This window comes from Cheilinus undulatus, linkage group 14 (genome assembly GCF_018320785.1).
Source record: "Cheilinus undulatus linkage group 14, ASM1832078v1, whole genome shotgun sequence".
In the NCBI taxonomy this organism is placed as follows: Eukaryota; Metazoa; Chordata; class Actinopteri; order Labriformes; family Labridae; genus Cheilinus; species Cheilinus undulatus.
In genome coordinates, this window is record NC_054878.1 from 46,674,343 (window position 1) to 46,691,634 (window position 17,292).

Sequence of the window (17,292 nt, forward strand, 5' to 3'; positions counted from 1 at the left end):
GGGCAAATAAAAACTGATAAAAGACACAGGATATCACACAACTCTCATGCTGAGTTTAAAGCCAAGGAATAAAAATACGTTTTAAGACGTGATTTAAAAGTAGGTAAGGTGGGGGACGTTCTGATTTCAAGAGGTAGCTCATTCCACAATTTAGGTGCGACAACAGAGAAAGCTCACTCACCACTGGTTTTTAATCTAGACTTTAGAACAGCAAGACGGAGTTGATGGGCTGATCGCAGAGATCTAGACGGGGTGTAAACCTCTAAAAGTTCAGAGATGTACTCAGGAGCAGATCCATTTAATGACTTAAAAACAAACATTAAAATTTTAAGATGAATTCTAAAATTAAGGGGGAGCCAGTGAAGGGAAGCGAGAATGGGGGTGATGGATGAAATATGATATGATAAATTTCTTCTGCAGATACTCCAGAACTCGTGTCTGTGTGGACGGACCCTTAGTTTATAGAATTAAAAAAAGAAAAACTCTGAAGGCACAGTAGTGAGCTGAGGACAGGATGAAGCTGCACTTTAAATGTTGGCAGTCCAAGCTTTTCAAAGGTGCTGAGTTGATTGCTGGCATCCTCTGATTGGCTGAGCATTGATTGCAGCTGCACACTAATCAGCGTCACCTTGCAACATCAGCAGGGTTGGAGGTGGGAGGAATCAGGCTGGAGGATTACATTCAGCTACGGACACACAGAAACACACACTCTGAGAGACACTCCAGAAGAGAGGATAAGGCTGTGGCCGTGACACCTTACTACACTAGGTGCCTTGTTTCTATTTCCTGTCCTGTTGTGTGTGCAGACGTGGACCAGGATCAGGGAAAGAGGGAGCTTGTCAAGGTGCAGAGGGGTTCCAACAGGAATATTGTCTTGATTTGATTTTTTTTCTGTCACTCAGCAGAACTGGTTAGCTTGTCTTACTAATGGAGATGGTGCTTTATCAATGATCTCCATATCTGATTCATGTTAAAACAGAATAGCCTAAACCCATTTTTCCTCATAGCAAAATTATTGCAGGACATTCCACAGACTCAGTAGACCATGTACAACACATTTCTGACTTTAAAAAATACACTTGTCTCTAATGTTAAGGATAGGAAATGTTATACTTATGTGTCACATTGGTCTTTTGTGGTTTATTTATTATCATCTGTTACTGGAAAAATAATACAACATTAGTCAAAATCAATTAGATTTAAGAACAAAAATTATTTTCAGGGGCTTTTTTCAACAAAACCCTTGTGAATTGTCCCTCCACAGTCATGATTTATTGATGACATCAATGCATGTGTGCTGGATCGGCAAATTAGGGGCTTTTCAACCCCTTTTCACCACCATTTCTGTTAATTTATGCCACTTTTTCACACTCTATGCCCAATTTTTCAACTTTTACTCACTTATGAACCCACTTTTCCTACTTCATCTAGAAAATTTTTGCAACTTTTTTCCACTTTATACACTTTTTGCCACTTTTTAACAGCTTTTTACCATTTTCCACCCATTTTGGCACCCTTTTGCATTTCTGTAAGTCATTTTTCAACTTTTCCCCTTTTTTGCCAGTTTTTGACCTGTTTTTTCAAGTTTATCAGGCTTTTTTTTTTAACCTGTTTTTGCCTCTTAAATCCGTTCTTGTCACTTTTAACCACTTTTCACAATTTTCTTCACATTTTTTCACTTGTTGTATTTCTATAGAAATTTTTTTTTTTTGCCATTTTAATCCAGTGTTTGCCTTTTTTGAACCCTTTTTACGATTGCTTTCACAGTTTATGCCACTTTTTTCTTGACATGTTTCATTTTTTTCCACTTTTAAATTTTTCAACCAATCACATGACCACATCAAAATGTTCAGTGTGTTTCAATCAGGGACTTTTTTAGTTTAAGTCAAGAAAAAAGCTATGCAAGGTCTCTTACAGGACATTTGAAGGTCATGTGACACCTATGTTAGGGTGCCACTTATTTGTAACTGTTTGACCATTATTTGCCAAGTTGCACTTACTTTTATAGCCACTTTTCCCCATTTTTGCCACTTTTAGCCCATTTAAGCCGTGTTTTGCCATTAAATGCCACTTTTTCAACATTCTGGTCACTCGTTGGTTTTTGACCATTTTTTCCACATTTTTTCCCATTTAAGTCACTTTCACACTCATTTTTTTGTCATGTTTTTGCTGTTTCTGGCCATTTTTTGCCAGTAATAACTCATTTTTTGGTAACTTCTCACCTTTTTTTGCCACTTACTGCCCTTTTCTGCCACTCTTTCTCACTGTTTTTCCACATTTTGCCCATTAAAGTCACTTTAACACTCATTTTTTGTCATGTATCTGCTGTTTTTGGCCATTTTTGCCACCTTTAACTCATGTCTTGGTAACTTCTCACCTATTTTTGCCACTCTCTTCCTTATTCTGCCATTCTTTCTCACTGTTTTTCCACTTTTCATTCACTTTTTGCCATTTTATGCCTACTTTGCCCCTTGTTGCCACTTATTTGCTGCTGTTTGACTACTATTTGCCACCTTGTACTTATTGTACTTATTTTAATAGCCGCTTAATAGCCACTTTTTATGGTCGAGCCACTCATTGCTGGTTTTTGACCATTTTCCCCACATTATTGCCCATTTGAGTCACTTTTACACTCATTTTTTGTCATGTTTTTGCTGTTTCTGGCCATTTTTTGCCAGCAATAACTCATTTTTTGGTAACTTGTCACCTTTTCTGCCGCTTTTTCTCACTGTTTTTCCACATTTTGCAATTTTTTGCCACTTTTAGCCCATTTAAGCCTTGTTTTGCCATTAAATGCCACTGTTTCAACATTCTGGTCACTCATTGCTGGTTTTTGATCAGCAATTGGTTAATGTCAAATGCTCTATATACTGCCACACACATCCATTCTGAACCTTCCAAATAAAGGTATAATGCAATGAGAGGCAATAAATAATGCTAATGACACAATGATAGTTTTATAATTCCAGTGCCTCTGTTTCTTTGTTGAGATCCTGTCTCATTTACAGATCCACATCTACTCTGAATTTACCTCTAGGTGAACTAAAATGTTTTTTTTTTAATAATAGAAATGATCTTTATCACAATATGATAACAGGTTGTTAATTTAAATCAAACGAATTTTAAATCAACGAAACCCGTTTCATTGATAGAGCCACAGCCTGTGTTAGTTCATTATGAGACATGAAATGCTGTTTCATAACTGTGCAGTAATCCTGGTTTGGTTTTCCCTGGGAACAGGAACAAGTATCAGGTGGCACCACTAACACCGTTCTAAGGAACCTGCTGTCAGACACTCCCTACACTGTGACGGTGGTTCCAGTTTACCCAGAAGGAGAAGGTCTGCGCCAGTCCGACAAAGGAAAGACACGTAAGTCCTCGACCTATCAGACCCCAGTGTTCTTAAACTGGAACATACTTTACTTTACAAATGAGACTCTAAGTTCATACCAGTGTGTTTCTGATCAGTGTGAAGCTCACTGATTATAAAACAATACTCCACATCTTCCAAACATCTGCTTTCATAAAACAACTTTTGGATGTGGTGAACATTTCATAAATCTAGTCCTGTGGAGAAAAGGGCTTTAAGTCCAAGAATAAAATAATCTCATCTTTGAAGCCCGTTCTCTCGTAAAAGTGAAACACGATACACTTCCATTAGAGCGAGATATAAATTCAACAATTGTCTTTGTTTGTCCAAACATGTTTTCATGTGCAGTTAATCCTTCACATCCATCACCGCCTCAAACGCTCCTGTTAGACTCTTCATACATTATCTTTTAGATGTTCTGTGTTTTTAAGCCCCGTTAATGAAACCATGACCCTGGTTCTTACTGTTAACAGGTGATTTACCTTGAAGTCCATTTTTCTAGTGAATTATAAAAGTGTTAACTTCAGAATAATGTGTACAGCTGTGAAGCAGGCTGAACTAACCGCACTGTAAAATGTGCCAGATGAAATGATTTTATTTATCTAGCTTTAAATCAGATCATCTCATCCTTGTTTTCTGTCACCAACAGACTCAGAGGGTTTTTAAGTATCCAAGGATGTCTGTGGCTTTCTGGAGTTCTTAGTGTGTTTGTGCTAATTAGTTACACAACTGCTGAACTGGACCCAAACGAAACATTTTAAACAAGGTCACACAAGACCAGAACCAGGCTTAGCATTAAAGTCAGCGGTAGACCGACAAGCCCCATGATCTGCAGGCTAGAAGGACTGTTGAAGTCTGACGGCTTCTGGCTGTAAAGGCGTCTGCTATAAAGGTTTTCACAGTATTCATGTAGACCTTTTTCTTTGTAGGAATCAGATTGAAACTGACATAATGACTTGGAAGTAGTAATCTGAATCAGGATTGGGCAGTATCCATTTTTGAATACCTACATACCGTCCCCAAATTTTACCAGGGTATAGGGCACGGGTGTCAAACTCAGTCACAACAGGGGCCAGATTCTGGATTGAGGTCTAACCTGAGAGCCTAACAGGGTCAACATTTAACCAAAACTGTCAACCTCATTTCACCAGTGATAAAATATGACAAAAACAGCACTGATGATAAATCATTTGGAAATTCAAAACAGTAATAATGATAAGTTCAAAGGCTCAAATCTGAGATAAATGTCCAATTTATTAGTTCAAAAGATCAGAACAAGATCAAAAATGAGATAAAATTTGAAATCATGAGTTTAAGAGTCAAAATATGACTTTAGATTTAAAATTGTGAGTCTGATAGTTCAGAATATGGGATTAAAAAGCCAAAGTTAGGAGTTGAAAATGTCAAAATATGAGCTAGAATTCAAAATTATGACTTAAAAAGTTAAAATATGACTTAAACTTAGAATTTTGAATCTAAAATATCAAAAAATATATATATATATAAAGTAAAAAATTATGAATTTGGAATGTCAAAACATGTGAAACAATTTGAGATCATAAACTTAAATTCAAAATATGGGATTAAAAAGCAAAAGGTAGTATTTGAAAATGTAAAAATATGAGCCCAAATTTTAAAAAAAAAGATAAAAAAAATGACTGAGAATGAAATAGAGCTAGAATTCAAAATGATGACTTAAAAAGGTGAAAGTATTACATTAATTCAAAATTGGAAGCTAAAAGATTAAAATATGATTTAAAGTTAAAAATTAGTCATTTTAAATGTCATAATATGAAAAAAAAGAAATGAAATCATGATTTTAAAAGTCAAAATATGGGATTAAAAAGCCAAAGTAAGGAGTTGAAAAGGTCAAAATATGACTTAAAATTTAAAATTGGGAATCTTAAAGATGAAAATGTGACATAAAGTCCAAATTATGAGCTGAAAAGGTCAAAGCATGAAATGAAAAGTCAAAATCATAAGTTTGAGACGTAATCTTGAGAAGCAAAGTTGAACATATGAAATAAAACACAAATTATTTTCTTTCCCCACATTCTTGACTTTTTATGGAGTCTTTCTTACTCCTTACCTTTTCAGATTTTTATGGCTTAACAGGATATTTTAAATCATCAAGTAAAAGTTTACATTATTATACTGGAGGAAATCTGCAGACCTCATACTGGTGGGCCAGTTAGAATACAACTATGATATGATGTTGCAGGCTGGATATAATCGTTCCATGGCCCAGATTTGGTCCCCAGGCCTTGAGTTTGACACCCGTGGTTTATAAGAACTGGAGAACGGGAGTCCTCCGCTGCTCCGTGACGTCATCTACAAAGAAGCCATTAAAGAATTCTAACACATCAATCAGAGAGTCATTAAATTGATATTTTGACCCATTGCTTTTTTAGACTTTCCAGATCCAGGGTCAGATTTTAGAACCCCTGTGTAGATCCAGGAGAAGCTGGGATACAAATCCAGATTTAGCTTCATTAAAACCTGTGTCTTTGCCATCAGTGTTGGCTCAAATTGGTGTGTAATCTCCCACAGCAGGACTATATTTTAACTATCCCTCCAATAGTGGACTAAAGGTCAAAGATGGTGGTTTGGCTTAGCAGCTGCCAGAGAGAGAGCAGTCATTCCTTTATTTAAAGAATATTTATGTATTTGCTCTAAAGTAATCCCAATAAATCTCCAGAGCTTTTATTACCCTGAGCTAGGGCTAAATCTGACTCCTGGACAGAGATCACCCATCGGTTTTATTTTTGGTCTTTGTGCAAAGTTTGATGTCAGATGCGTCTTTATAGAGTAGAGAGCAGTATCTCAGGTGAGCTCTGAAGTAGAATAGAAAAACTACTTTAGTCTGCTGATGAAGCCAGAAGTCCTCAATCACAGATATCCTCAGCATGAGTCAGTGCAACAAAGAGAGGTGAAAAAGTGATTTCATAATGATTAATAACAGAAAACTAAACTGAAGAAGGAGGAGGAGGAGGAGGAGGTATTCTCGGATGTTAGAGCTGTGGAGTTGCTGGTAGTTCTGTCTCTGTGGTTAGACGTCCTGCTGCGTGTGCCGGGTTTGTGTCGGCCCAGACAGCATGTCCTACTGAGTCAGCAGACATGCACCCTGGGTTTTTTTAACTGCCTGAAGACCACTTCTGCAAGTAAACTCAAGAATGAGACAAGAAACAAAATATTGTCTCTCCCAAGTCTGCAGGCTTCATTGATTACTGATCCAGATGTTGTGTGATGCTTGTGATTATTCATGAATTAGGTCTCAGCAGCAGTGGCCCGCAGTCTTCAGTGATTTTCAACAGTTTCATCATGCTTTTGCATTTTATGGTCGAGGCTGAAGACTTTTTTAGACACTAGTTGTCCACTTTAGAAAACAAATGTTTTAATCTGAAGGGATATGATCGTTCTAGAACAGTGATACTCAATGTGTGGCTTTAGAGCCACATGTGGCTCTTTTGTGATGATTTGTAGCTCTTTCATGTCCAAATTTGAATTATTACTCACCCACAGAACCTTAACAAACGAAAACTTTTTGCCCCTTTTCACATTTTTGCCACTTTTCACCCATTTAAGCTACCTTTGCCATTAAATGCCACTTGTTCCCATTTTTTGCCACTTCTTCCCCATTTTTTTGCCATTTTTATCCAATTTTTGCCCATTATCACACACTTTTTTACCATTGCAGCTACCTTTTGTCATTAAATACCACTTGTTTCCTATTTTTAGCCCATTTTTGCCACTTCTTTCTGACACTTTTATTACATTTCTGCCATTTTCACCATTTTTGCCACTTTTTCCCATTTAAGCTACCTTTTGCCATTAGATATCAATTTTTCCATATTTTTTGCCCAATTTTCAAAATTTTTTGCCACTTCTTCCCCATTTAAGCTACTTTTTGCCATTGATGTATAGTGCAGAACGGCAGGAAGGACTCAGATCTCCCTTGCACGGACGTGGGTCACCGGGGCCCCCTCCTGGAGCCAGGCCTGGGAGTGGGGCTTGATGGCGAGCGCCTGGTGGCTGGGCCTGCACTCATGGGGCCCAGCCACCACAACCCGAAGAGGCAACGTGGGTCCCACGGACTCACCACCCGTAGGAGGGGCCATAGAGGTCAGGTGTGGTTTGAGCTGGGCGGCGGCCGAAGGAGGGGACCTTGGCGGTCCGATCCTCGGCTGCAGAGGCTGGCTCTGGGGACATGGAATGTCACCTCTCTGGGGGGAAGTAGCCTGAGCTTGTGCGTGAGGTTGAGCGGTACTGACTAGATATAGTTTTTTCTCAACTCGACGCACAGCTTGGGCTCTGGAACCAGTCCTCTTGAGAGGGGTTGGACTCTTTTCCACTCTGGAGTTGCACCTGGTGAGAGGCGCCGAGCAGGTGTGGGCATACTGATTGCCCCCGGGCTTGCAGCCTGTACATTGGGGTTTACCCCGGTGGACGAGAGGGTAGCCTCCCTCTGCCTCCGGGTGGGGGGACAGGTCCTGACTGTTGTTTGTGTGTATGCACCAAACAGCAGCTCAGAGTACCCACCCTTTTTGGAGTCGCTAGAGGGGGTTCTGGAGAGTGCTTCTTCCGGGGACTCCATCGTCCTGCTGGGAGACCTCAGTGCTCAGTGCTGGGCAACGACAGTGAGACCTGGAAGGTGGTGATTGGGAGGAACAGCCCCCCTGATCTGAAACCGAGTAACGTTCTGTTGCTGGACTTCTGTGCTCGTCATGGGATGTCTATAACGAACACCATGTTCAGGCATAAGGGTGTCCATATGTGCACTTGGCACCAGGACACCTTAGGTTGCAGTTTGATGATCGACTTTGTAGTCGTATCATCTGACTTGCGGCCACATGTCCTGGACACTCGGGTAAAGAGAGGGGCGGAGCTGTCAACTGATCACCACCTGGTTGTGAGTTGGCTCCGCTGGTGGTGGAGGAAGTCGATCAGACCTGGCAGGCTCAAACGTATGGTGAGGGTCTGCTGGGAACGTCTGGCAGAGTCCCCTGTCAGAAAGCACTTCAACTCTCATCTCCGACAGAAGTTAAACCACTTACCGGGGGAGACAGGGGACATTGAGTCAGAGTGGGCCGTGTTCCGTGCCTCTATTGTTTAGGCGGCTAATAGGAACTGCGGCCGTGAGGTGGTCGGTGCCTGTCGTGGCGGCAACCCCCTAACCCGCTGGTGGACACTGGTGGTGAGGGACACCGTCTAGCTGAAGAAGGAGTCTTATCAGGCCTTTTCGGCCTGTGGGACTCCAGAGGCAGCTGAAAGGTACCGGCAGACCAAGCGGTTTGCGGCTTCAGAGGTTGCCAAGGCAAAAACTCAGACGTGGGTGGAGTTCTGAGAGGCCATGGAGAATGACTTCCGTACGGCTTCAAGAAGATTCTGGACCACCATCCGGCGTCTCAGGAGGGGAAGCAGTGCGTTATCACCACCTTGTACGGTGGAGATGGCGCGCTGTTGACCTCGACTCGGGACGTTGTGGGTCGGTGAAAGGAATACCTCGAAGACCTCCTCAATCCCATCAACAGCCTTCCGATGAGGAAGCAGCTCTTCTATCTCTGGGACTGAGGTCGCCGAGGTGGTCAAAAAGCTCCTCGGTGGCAGGGCCCCGGGGGTGGATGAGATCCGCCCTGAGTTCCTCAAGACTCTGGATATTGTAGGGCTGTCGTGGCTGACACGCCTTTGCAACATCACGTGGACATCAGGGACAGTGCCCCTGGACTGGCAGACTGGGGTGGTGGTTCCCCTCTTTAAGAAGGGGGACCAGAGGGTGTGTTCCAATTATAGAGGGATCACACTCCTCAGCCTCCCCGGTAAGGTCTATTCGGGGGTCCTGGAGAGGAGGGTCCGTTGGATAGTCGATCCTCAGATTCAGGAGGAGCAATGTGGTTTTCGTCCTGGCCATGGAACAGTGGACCAGCTCTACACTCTCGGTAGGGTCCTAGAGGGTGCATGGGAGTTTGCCCAACCAGTCCACATGTGTTTTGTGGATCTGGTGAAGGCATTCAACCGTGTCCCACAAGGAATCCTGTGGAGGGTGCTCTGGGAGTATGGAGTGCTGGACCCCCTGATAAGAGCAGTTCGGTTCCTGCACGACTGGTGCCAGAGCTTGGTCCGCATTGCCGGAAGTAAGTCGGACTCGTTTCCGGTGCGTGTTGGACTCCGCCAGGGCTGCCCTTTGTCACCGGTTCTGTTCATAACTTTTATGGACAGAATTTCTAGATGCAGCCAGGGCGTTGAGGGCGTCTGGTTTGGTGGCTTCAGGATTAGGTCTCTGCTTTTCATGGATGATGTGGTCCTGTTGGCTTCATCAGACCGGGACCTCCAGCTCTCTCTGGAATGGTTTGCAACTGAGTGTGAAGCGGCTGGGATGACAATCAGCACCTTCAAATCTGAGACCATGGTCCTCAGTCTGAAAAGGGTGGAATGCCCTCTCCAGGTTGGGAATGAGATCCTGCTCCAAGTGGAGGAGTTCAAGTATCTCGGGGTCTTGTTCACGAGTGAGGGAAGAATGGAGCGGGAGATCGACAGGTGGATCGATGCGGCGTCAGCAGTGATGCGGTCTCTGCATCGGTCTGTCATGGTGAAGAAAGAGCTGAGTCGAAAGGCAAAGCTCTCGATTTACCGGTCGATCTACGTTCCTACCCTCACCTATGGTCATGAGCGGTGGGTAGTGACCGAAAGAACGAGATCGCGGATACAGGTGGCTGAAATGAGTTTCCTCCGCAGGGTGTCTGGGCTCTCCCTTAGAGATAGGGTGAGAAGCTCGGCCATCTGGGAGAGACTCGGAGTAGAGCTGCTGCTCCTCCGCGTTGAGAGGAGCCAGATGAGGTGGCTCGGGCATCTGGTCCGGATGCCTCCTGGACGCCTCCCTGGTGAGGTGTTCCGGGCAAGTCCCACTGGGAGGAGGCCCCGGGGAAGACCCAGGACACACTGGAGAGACTATGTCGCTTGGGTGGCCTGGGAACGCCTCGGGATCCCCTGGGAAGAGCTGGATGAAGTGGCCGGAGAGAGGGAAGTCTGGGCTTCCCTGCTTAGGCTGCTGCCCCCGCGACCTGATCTCGGATAAGTGGAAGAAGATGGATGGATGGATTTTGCCATTGAATACTACTTGTTCTCTATTTTTTGCCCTTTTCACCATTTTTTTGCCACTTTTTCCCTTTAAGACCTTTTTGCCGTTGAATACCATTTGTTTCCTATTTTCCCCATTTTTGCCACTTCTTTTTGCCACTATTTTCTAATTTTTGCCACTTTTTTCCCATTTTTATGATAATAATAATAATAATAATAATAATAATATCTTGAATTTATATAGCGCCTTTCAAGAAACCCAAGGACGCTTTACAGGAACACATAGACATGGACAAACTATGTGAGGGGTAGGATGAGTGTAAGGGGTGCTTTAGTGAAGACTGTAGGCTGTGGTGAACAGGTGGTGCTTGAGACGTTTTTTGAAAATGTCCAGAGATGGAGCGCTACAAATGTCTGCAGGAAGAGTGTTCCAGAGGATGGGGGCTGCAGCACTGAAGGCTCTGTCTCCATAGGTTTGGAGTTTGGTTTTGGGCATGGAAAGTAGGCCGGTGTCTGAAGATTGAAGGTTGCGGGATGGTGTGTATGGATGGAGGAGATCAGAAAGGTACTGGGGAGCCAGAGCATGGAGAGATTTGTATGTGAAGAGGAGGACTGCCTTTTTTCACCATTTTTTGCTACTTTTTCCCCATTTTTGCCACCTGTAATTTATTTTTTGTAACTCCTCACCCATTTTGCTACTTTTTGACCCTTTATTCATTTTTCTCCCTATTTTTGCTCCTTTTCACCCATTTTTGCTGCTTTCTGACCATTTTTGCCACCACTGACTTTTTTTTGTTGCCACTTTAAGCCGTTTTTGACACTTTTCACCACTTAGATCATGGCTCTCTCAAAGGTATTTTTCAACCGTTTGGCTCTTTGGCTTAGCAGGGTTGAGTAACACTGTTCTAGAACAGGGGTGTCAAACTCAAGGCCCGGGGGCCAAATCCGGCCCATGGTGCAGTTTTACCCGGCCCACAGGATCACATCTTATTTTAATAAGAAGTGGCCTGCAGATCTAAAGTCTGCAGATTTCCTCCTGTTTAAAAATGTAAATTTAACCTTGAAGATTTAAAACATCCTTTGTTAAGTCAGAAATTTGAAAAGGAGAAAAAATAATGAGATAGAAAGTAAGGAATGGGGGGGAGAAATTAATTTGTGTTTTGATTTTCAAAAATATCTCTGACTTAAACTTGACATTTTGACTTTTATCTCATATTGCGGACTTTAAGATTCCAGTTTTAAATATCAAGATCATTATTTCAAATTAAATCTCATGTTTTGCCCTTTTAAACTCCTAACTTTGACTTTTAATCTCATATTTGGCCTTTTAAATTCACAATCTTAAATTTAACGTCATATCTCAACCTTTTAAACTCAGCATTTCATTTTTTTACTCATATTGTGACCTTTTTCAACTCCTAACTTTGATTTGTAATCCCAGATTTCAACATTTTAAACTCATTATTTTGCATTTTATCTCTTATTTTGACCTTTAAACTCATGATTTTTACTTTCTATCTCATATACTTGCCTCCTGAAAACATTCTTTTTTCTTTTTTTATCTCAAAATCATTTATCATCAGTTTTTCTCCCCCTTAATGTATTACCTGCGGGAATAAGGATGAATGGTTTAATCTTGTCCCTGTTAGGCCCTCAGGTTAGACCTGAATCCAGATTTTGGCCCCTGCTGTGGTTGAGTTTGACACCCCTGTTCTGGAACAAAACTTGTAGGATAGAAAGCATGAGAGAAATCACAGAAGTCAACCAATAAAAATGCATTTCACCGTTTTAATTTAAAACATTTTATACATTTTCCACATTTATCGGCATTTTGATTGTAGATGATATAACTGTAGTAGAGCTGGAGTGTCTCATAATTCAGCTGTTTTCAGAAGTTAAATAGAGCCTGTCCATTGGCAGCTCATGTAACTTCTTAATCACAATAATGAGTCACTGCACCTCTTTGTGAGCCGGTCCATCGATGAAAATGTGCCTGTGTTTGACGTTAATGATCTTTTATTACCAGTAACTCAATCCAGGTTTACTGTTTCCCCTCCCAGGAGGAATTTGTCACATTTTGTCTGGACAAAGGCGGCATTCGAGTCCAACATTTAAATAAAAAAAAAAAAGTCTTTTACAGCTACGAAACAATCAATAACACAGAATTAGATCAAGATTACGTAATCTCTCTGCAGGATAGAAGGTAATTTTGTCCTTGGATGACAGAAGTGAGACTCTGTGCTCTGTTCTCTAAAGGACTTAAATGATTATAGTTAAATGAGGTTATACAACATTAGGGAGAAGGTTCTTCTCTGGAGGTTTTTTCTTTACTCAGTTTACGTCTACCTACTGCATCTAGCTTTGTTTTATTGGGTAAAGCTCCAAATACCAGGGGGATATTCACATCTGGTTTGCTTTAAATGGGAAGTTAAGGGCTTTTGCACAAACCAAAACTGTGCTACTTCTCTCTGCACATTCTCCTCATAGACACCATAAATGACTCTCCTGCAGGACACTGTCTCTCTCAGCATTTCAATTCTACCTCCAGTTCTTCTGCGCTGCAGATATTCCTCCTCCACAGACATTTCCTCTTCTGTGTAATGCTGCTGAAAGGCAGAGACATTGGAGCACTCTTACTCAACCCATGGCTCTGGAGCCACATGTGGCTCTTTTGTGATGATTTGTGACTCTTTAAAATCATTTGTTTCCCACATTTATACAGTAGACTGTCATTTAATTTTTGTCTGTATTTCCATTGCACTTACTTGCAATTTTTGCCACTTTCCTCCTTTTTTTTGCCACTTTTAGTCCATTTTTGCTGCTTCTAGCTAATTTTTGGCACTTATTTTTGCCACTTTAATCCCATTTTTGCCATGTTTATCCTGCTTTTTGCTATATGCAATTTTTCCCTTTTTTTTTTTTGCCATTTTTGCCCATTTTAGCTGCCCTTTGCCAATAAATGCCCATTTTGTCCCCTTCTACGCCACTCTTTGCCCATTCTAGAAAAATTTCACTCATTTTTTGCCACATATTTTCTGCTTTTTGACTGTATTTGCCAGCTATAATTCAATTTTTGTGCCCTTTTTGCCACTGTTTCTCCCATTTTTTTTTTTGCCAATTTTCACCCAGTTTTGCTATCTTATACATATTTTTCCCCTTTTCACCCATTTTTTCCACTTTTTTGTTGCTTTTTGACAATTTTTGCCATATTTCGTTTATTTTTGTTGCCACTTTTTACCACTTAGTCTGTGGCGCTTGCAAAGTGTTTTTTACAACAATTTGGCTCTTTGGTTGTGCAGAGTTGGGTAACACTGCGTTGGAGTCTAGTCCAATAAAAATCAAAGAGTCAGTAAAATGAAGCAGACATTTATTGATGCATGATTCAGATTTTATTTCTTAAGATTGAATGGGGTAGCGACCTTCAGTACATTGTTGAAAGAGGTTTTTTTTTTGGCAATTTTGTGCTCTGTAGTGGACAGAGTCGGAAACAGGGACGAGAGCGGGGGAGAGACATGCGGTAAAGGGCCAGATTCGAACCCAGGCCATCTGCGTACACGGGGCGCACCTTTAAACACTAGGTCACCTGCACCCGGGACGACATTTTTAAAATATTTTTGCAGGTTTAAAAGCATCAACCCTTAACATTCTGACATTCTAACTACTAGGGCTGTCAGTTTTTCAAAGTTAAACACCTTTTGAATCGTAAATGGTAGCCACTTACCTTGCGTACTTACACACTTTTGTCATGTTCAGATTTTCATCGCTCTTACAGAATGTTTTCTAGCAAGCCTGGGACTTTGGTGAATTTCTGAGGTCTTTAAAGAATAAATCAACACTGGTAACTCTGATGCTGGACATCTTTTATCCATTTATAATCCATTCTTTGATTGTCCTGCAGTTAGCTGGTAAGCCAGTTGCCCTATTGTCTGCATGTATCCCAGCATTCATTGTGACTGAGCTGTGACAACCAATGTGACAACATCATGCTTTGCTGAACGTAGCATGTGCACAGACTTTGAAACTGCAGGAGAGAGCCTGAAGACTCAGAGAGAAAGACACAGAGAGGCCGTGACATGTCCCTCAGAGTCTCTGCAGACTGGAACTGTTCTGAATAATGAAGACTTTGAGTCAGAGAAAGATATAATTTTATTCTTTTGTCTTAAAGAGATGGTGGAACAAGTTTGTGCCTAAAAACACCCGTAGTCATTAATATTTAGGAGGAGGAATTCCTTCACATTGTCAGTATGGAGTCCAAAAGGTTTTCAAAATGCACAATTAAATTTGAAAGGGATTTAAACTGTGATAAGATGTTATTAACTATTAAAATGCAGTGATTACTCACAATTAAACTTTTCACAAATGAATCAGCATTAGATTTTTTATTTCTTTGATTTTTTTTTTCATATTTCCAACCAGTGTTTTTTGTTTCCTTTGTTACTAAGTTAAAGAAGATCAGCACACTCCCCTTGCTCACTTGACTTTCTCTTAACCTCTGTGACCCCTGCAGTCCCACGCACGCCACCCAAGAACATCCAGGTGTACAACCCCACCCCCAACAGCCTGAACGTGCGCTGGGAGCCCGCCACAGGCCAGGTTCAGCAGTACCGGGTGGCTTACTCCCCCCTGACTGGAGCCAGACCCAGCGGGACGGTGAGTAACTTCCTCCAGGCTGTTAAACTACAAACTGTCATTAGAAATAGTATTTGCCTGGAGGACGGGCAGAGGTGGTTCCCCTAGAGATCACTGTCTCTCCTCACAAAGGACAGGGATTACAGCTACAAATGTAAAGACAACAGAAGAATTATCTCTGGCATGTTAATTTACTTGAAACGGCTATAAAAAGCTGCCAGTGATATCAGAAGAATCATTTTTCCCATTGCATAAAATGTTTCCAAGACCACATGTCAATTCTTGTTTGAGATTAGGAAGATTATATTGGAATAAACTGGATGTTATCTCATCCCACTGGCACTTTTTGTTTTGTTTAGTTTAAGATTAAGAAGATATCGTGACTGATAGAGCTGCAGCAAACACCCTTCAATCGATATTGAATAATTCCCTGATTATTATTATTTTTTTTTTTATTACTTGTTTATTTTGTAACAATAAAGAAGGACATCCGTCCAAAACCTGCAGGGGCATTTCCAGTTTATTTTGTCAAAGAAAAAGTCACAAAACAAAACTTGTTATTCCATGTGTGTTGATCTGACAGAAGGTATCAGGTTAACATTACCCTTGTAATGCTGAACTTTGACGGTCATTCCAATCTTATTAACTGGGATGAGTTGACATCTTCCCAGAGTCACAGCATGTGCATAAAAGCAGCATGGAACCAGTAAGCCAAAAACAGCTGAGTTTTTACAGACTAGACAAACACTGCTGATGATACCATGTCGTATAAAACATAAAGCTGAGGCCTTTATTTGACGTAGGACTTGTGGGTTTGACTTGGTGTCCTGGTGTTCTTCACTTGGTTCTACAGTTGGCTTCTTTCCATCTTTGGCTTTTTTTCTGATGTATTTCTGTCCTTTAAATTGGATTATTTTTTGTTTTTGATGTGGTTATTCCATTTGACCTTGTTTGTTTTAACCCTTTAAGCGCCAAAGTTGCAAAATTGCAACAAGCAACATTGCTGAATTAAACAGGCTGTAGCTGCAAGTATGGTGCCTAATATTGTTACCACTTTACACCAGGAGATGGCGGACATGAGTAACTTCAATCCCAGCAGCATTTGTGGGCGTGTTTCTATTCAAAGTTTTGTAGAGGGAGAGTGTGAAGATGCACCGCCAGTGGAGGAGACGAGGAAGTGGTAGAAGTGGTTGTAGTTGGAGCATAAAAGAGAGAAAGAGAGCGAATTGTAGTGAGAATACTCACAATGCTGGGAGGAATAGTGGAATATTCACCCCTGTGATGGATGACGTTCAGTCATCCGGTAATAGCGGTGCGTCGGAGCCACAGTGACTCTGTGCATGTCCACAAGCAGCACATACCAAAGCTGATGCTTTTCCTCACTGCAGCAGGAGTGGGGACATGGTGGGGGTTGCAGGGGTGGTCAAGACACAAATATTGACGGAGGTAGCGGGAATTTAAAAAAAACACTGCGGAGGTAGGGGCAGACGTGGTAGAAGCAGTGGTGGTGGAGGCCGCCTGGTGGAGTCAGAATATGCAAATTAGATGAGTGAGTTTACTCCCACCTCAAACTTTGGGTCATAGTGAAGAGTTTTCTCATTTACAGTATGCCTCTATCTCTAACCACTTTCAAGCTACAGCCTTTTGAAATCTTGATATCACAATTGAATATTTTCTTGAAAAATTCTGGCACCCAAAGAGTTAAATTCAGACTTTTGCAGTCAAGACTGTGTACTTGCTTTTCTTGAGACAGTTTTAGGCCTGGATCTTGAGCATGGATTTTTTGGTCTTGACTTGGATAGAGACTAGAGACTTTTATATGCTTGGTTCTGGATTTCAGTCATGTTTTTAACATACACTATATTGCCAAAAATATTCACTCATCCATCCAAATAATGTAAATCAGGTGTTCCAATCACTTCCATGGCCACATGTGTATAAAATCAAGCACCTAGGCATGCAGGCTGTTTCTACAAACATTTGTGAAAGAATGGCTCGCTCTCCGGAGCTCAGTGAATTCCAGCGTGGTACTGTGATAGGATGCCACCTGTGCAACAAGTCCAGTGGTGAAATTTCCTGGCTCCTAAATATTCCACAGTCAACTGTCAGTGGTATTATAACAAAGTGGAAGCCATTGGGAACGACAGCAACTCAGCCACCAAGTGGTAGGCCACGTAGAATGACAGAGTGGGGTCAGCAGATGCTGAGGCACATAGTGC

At 41.6% G+C, this 17,292-nt stretch overlaps 1 protein-coding gene across 3 annotated transcripts in view; it reads left to right on the forward strand.

Moving 5' to 3' along the window:
• col12a1b (collagen, type XII, alpha 1b) overlaps positions 1–17,292 on the forward strand; it is a 276,137-nt gene that overhangs the window by 161,388 nt on the left and 97,457 nt on the right. For all 3 annotated transcript variants that reach the window (XM_041805206.1, XM_041805207.1, XM_041805208.1), the window contains 2 exons: positions 3,241–3,370; positions 14,952–15,094. In XM_041805206.1, the coding sequence (XP_041661140.1) occupies positions 3,241–3,370; positions 14,952–15,094 (273 nt within the window). The remainder of the gene's footprint in view (positions 1–3,240; positions 3,371–14,951; positions 15,095–17,292) is intronic.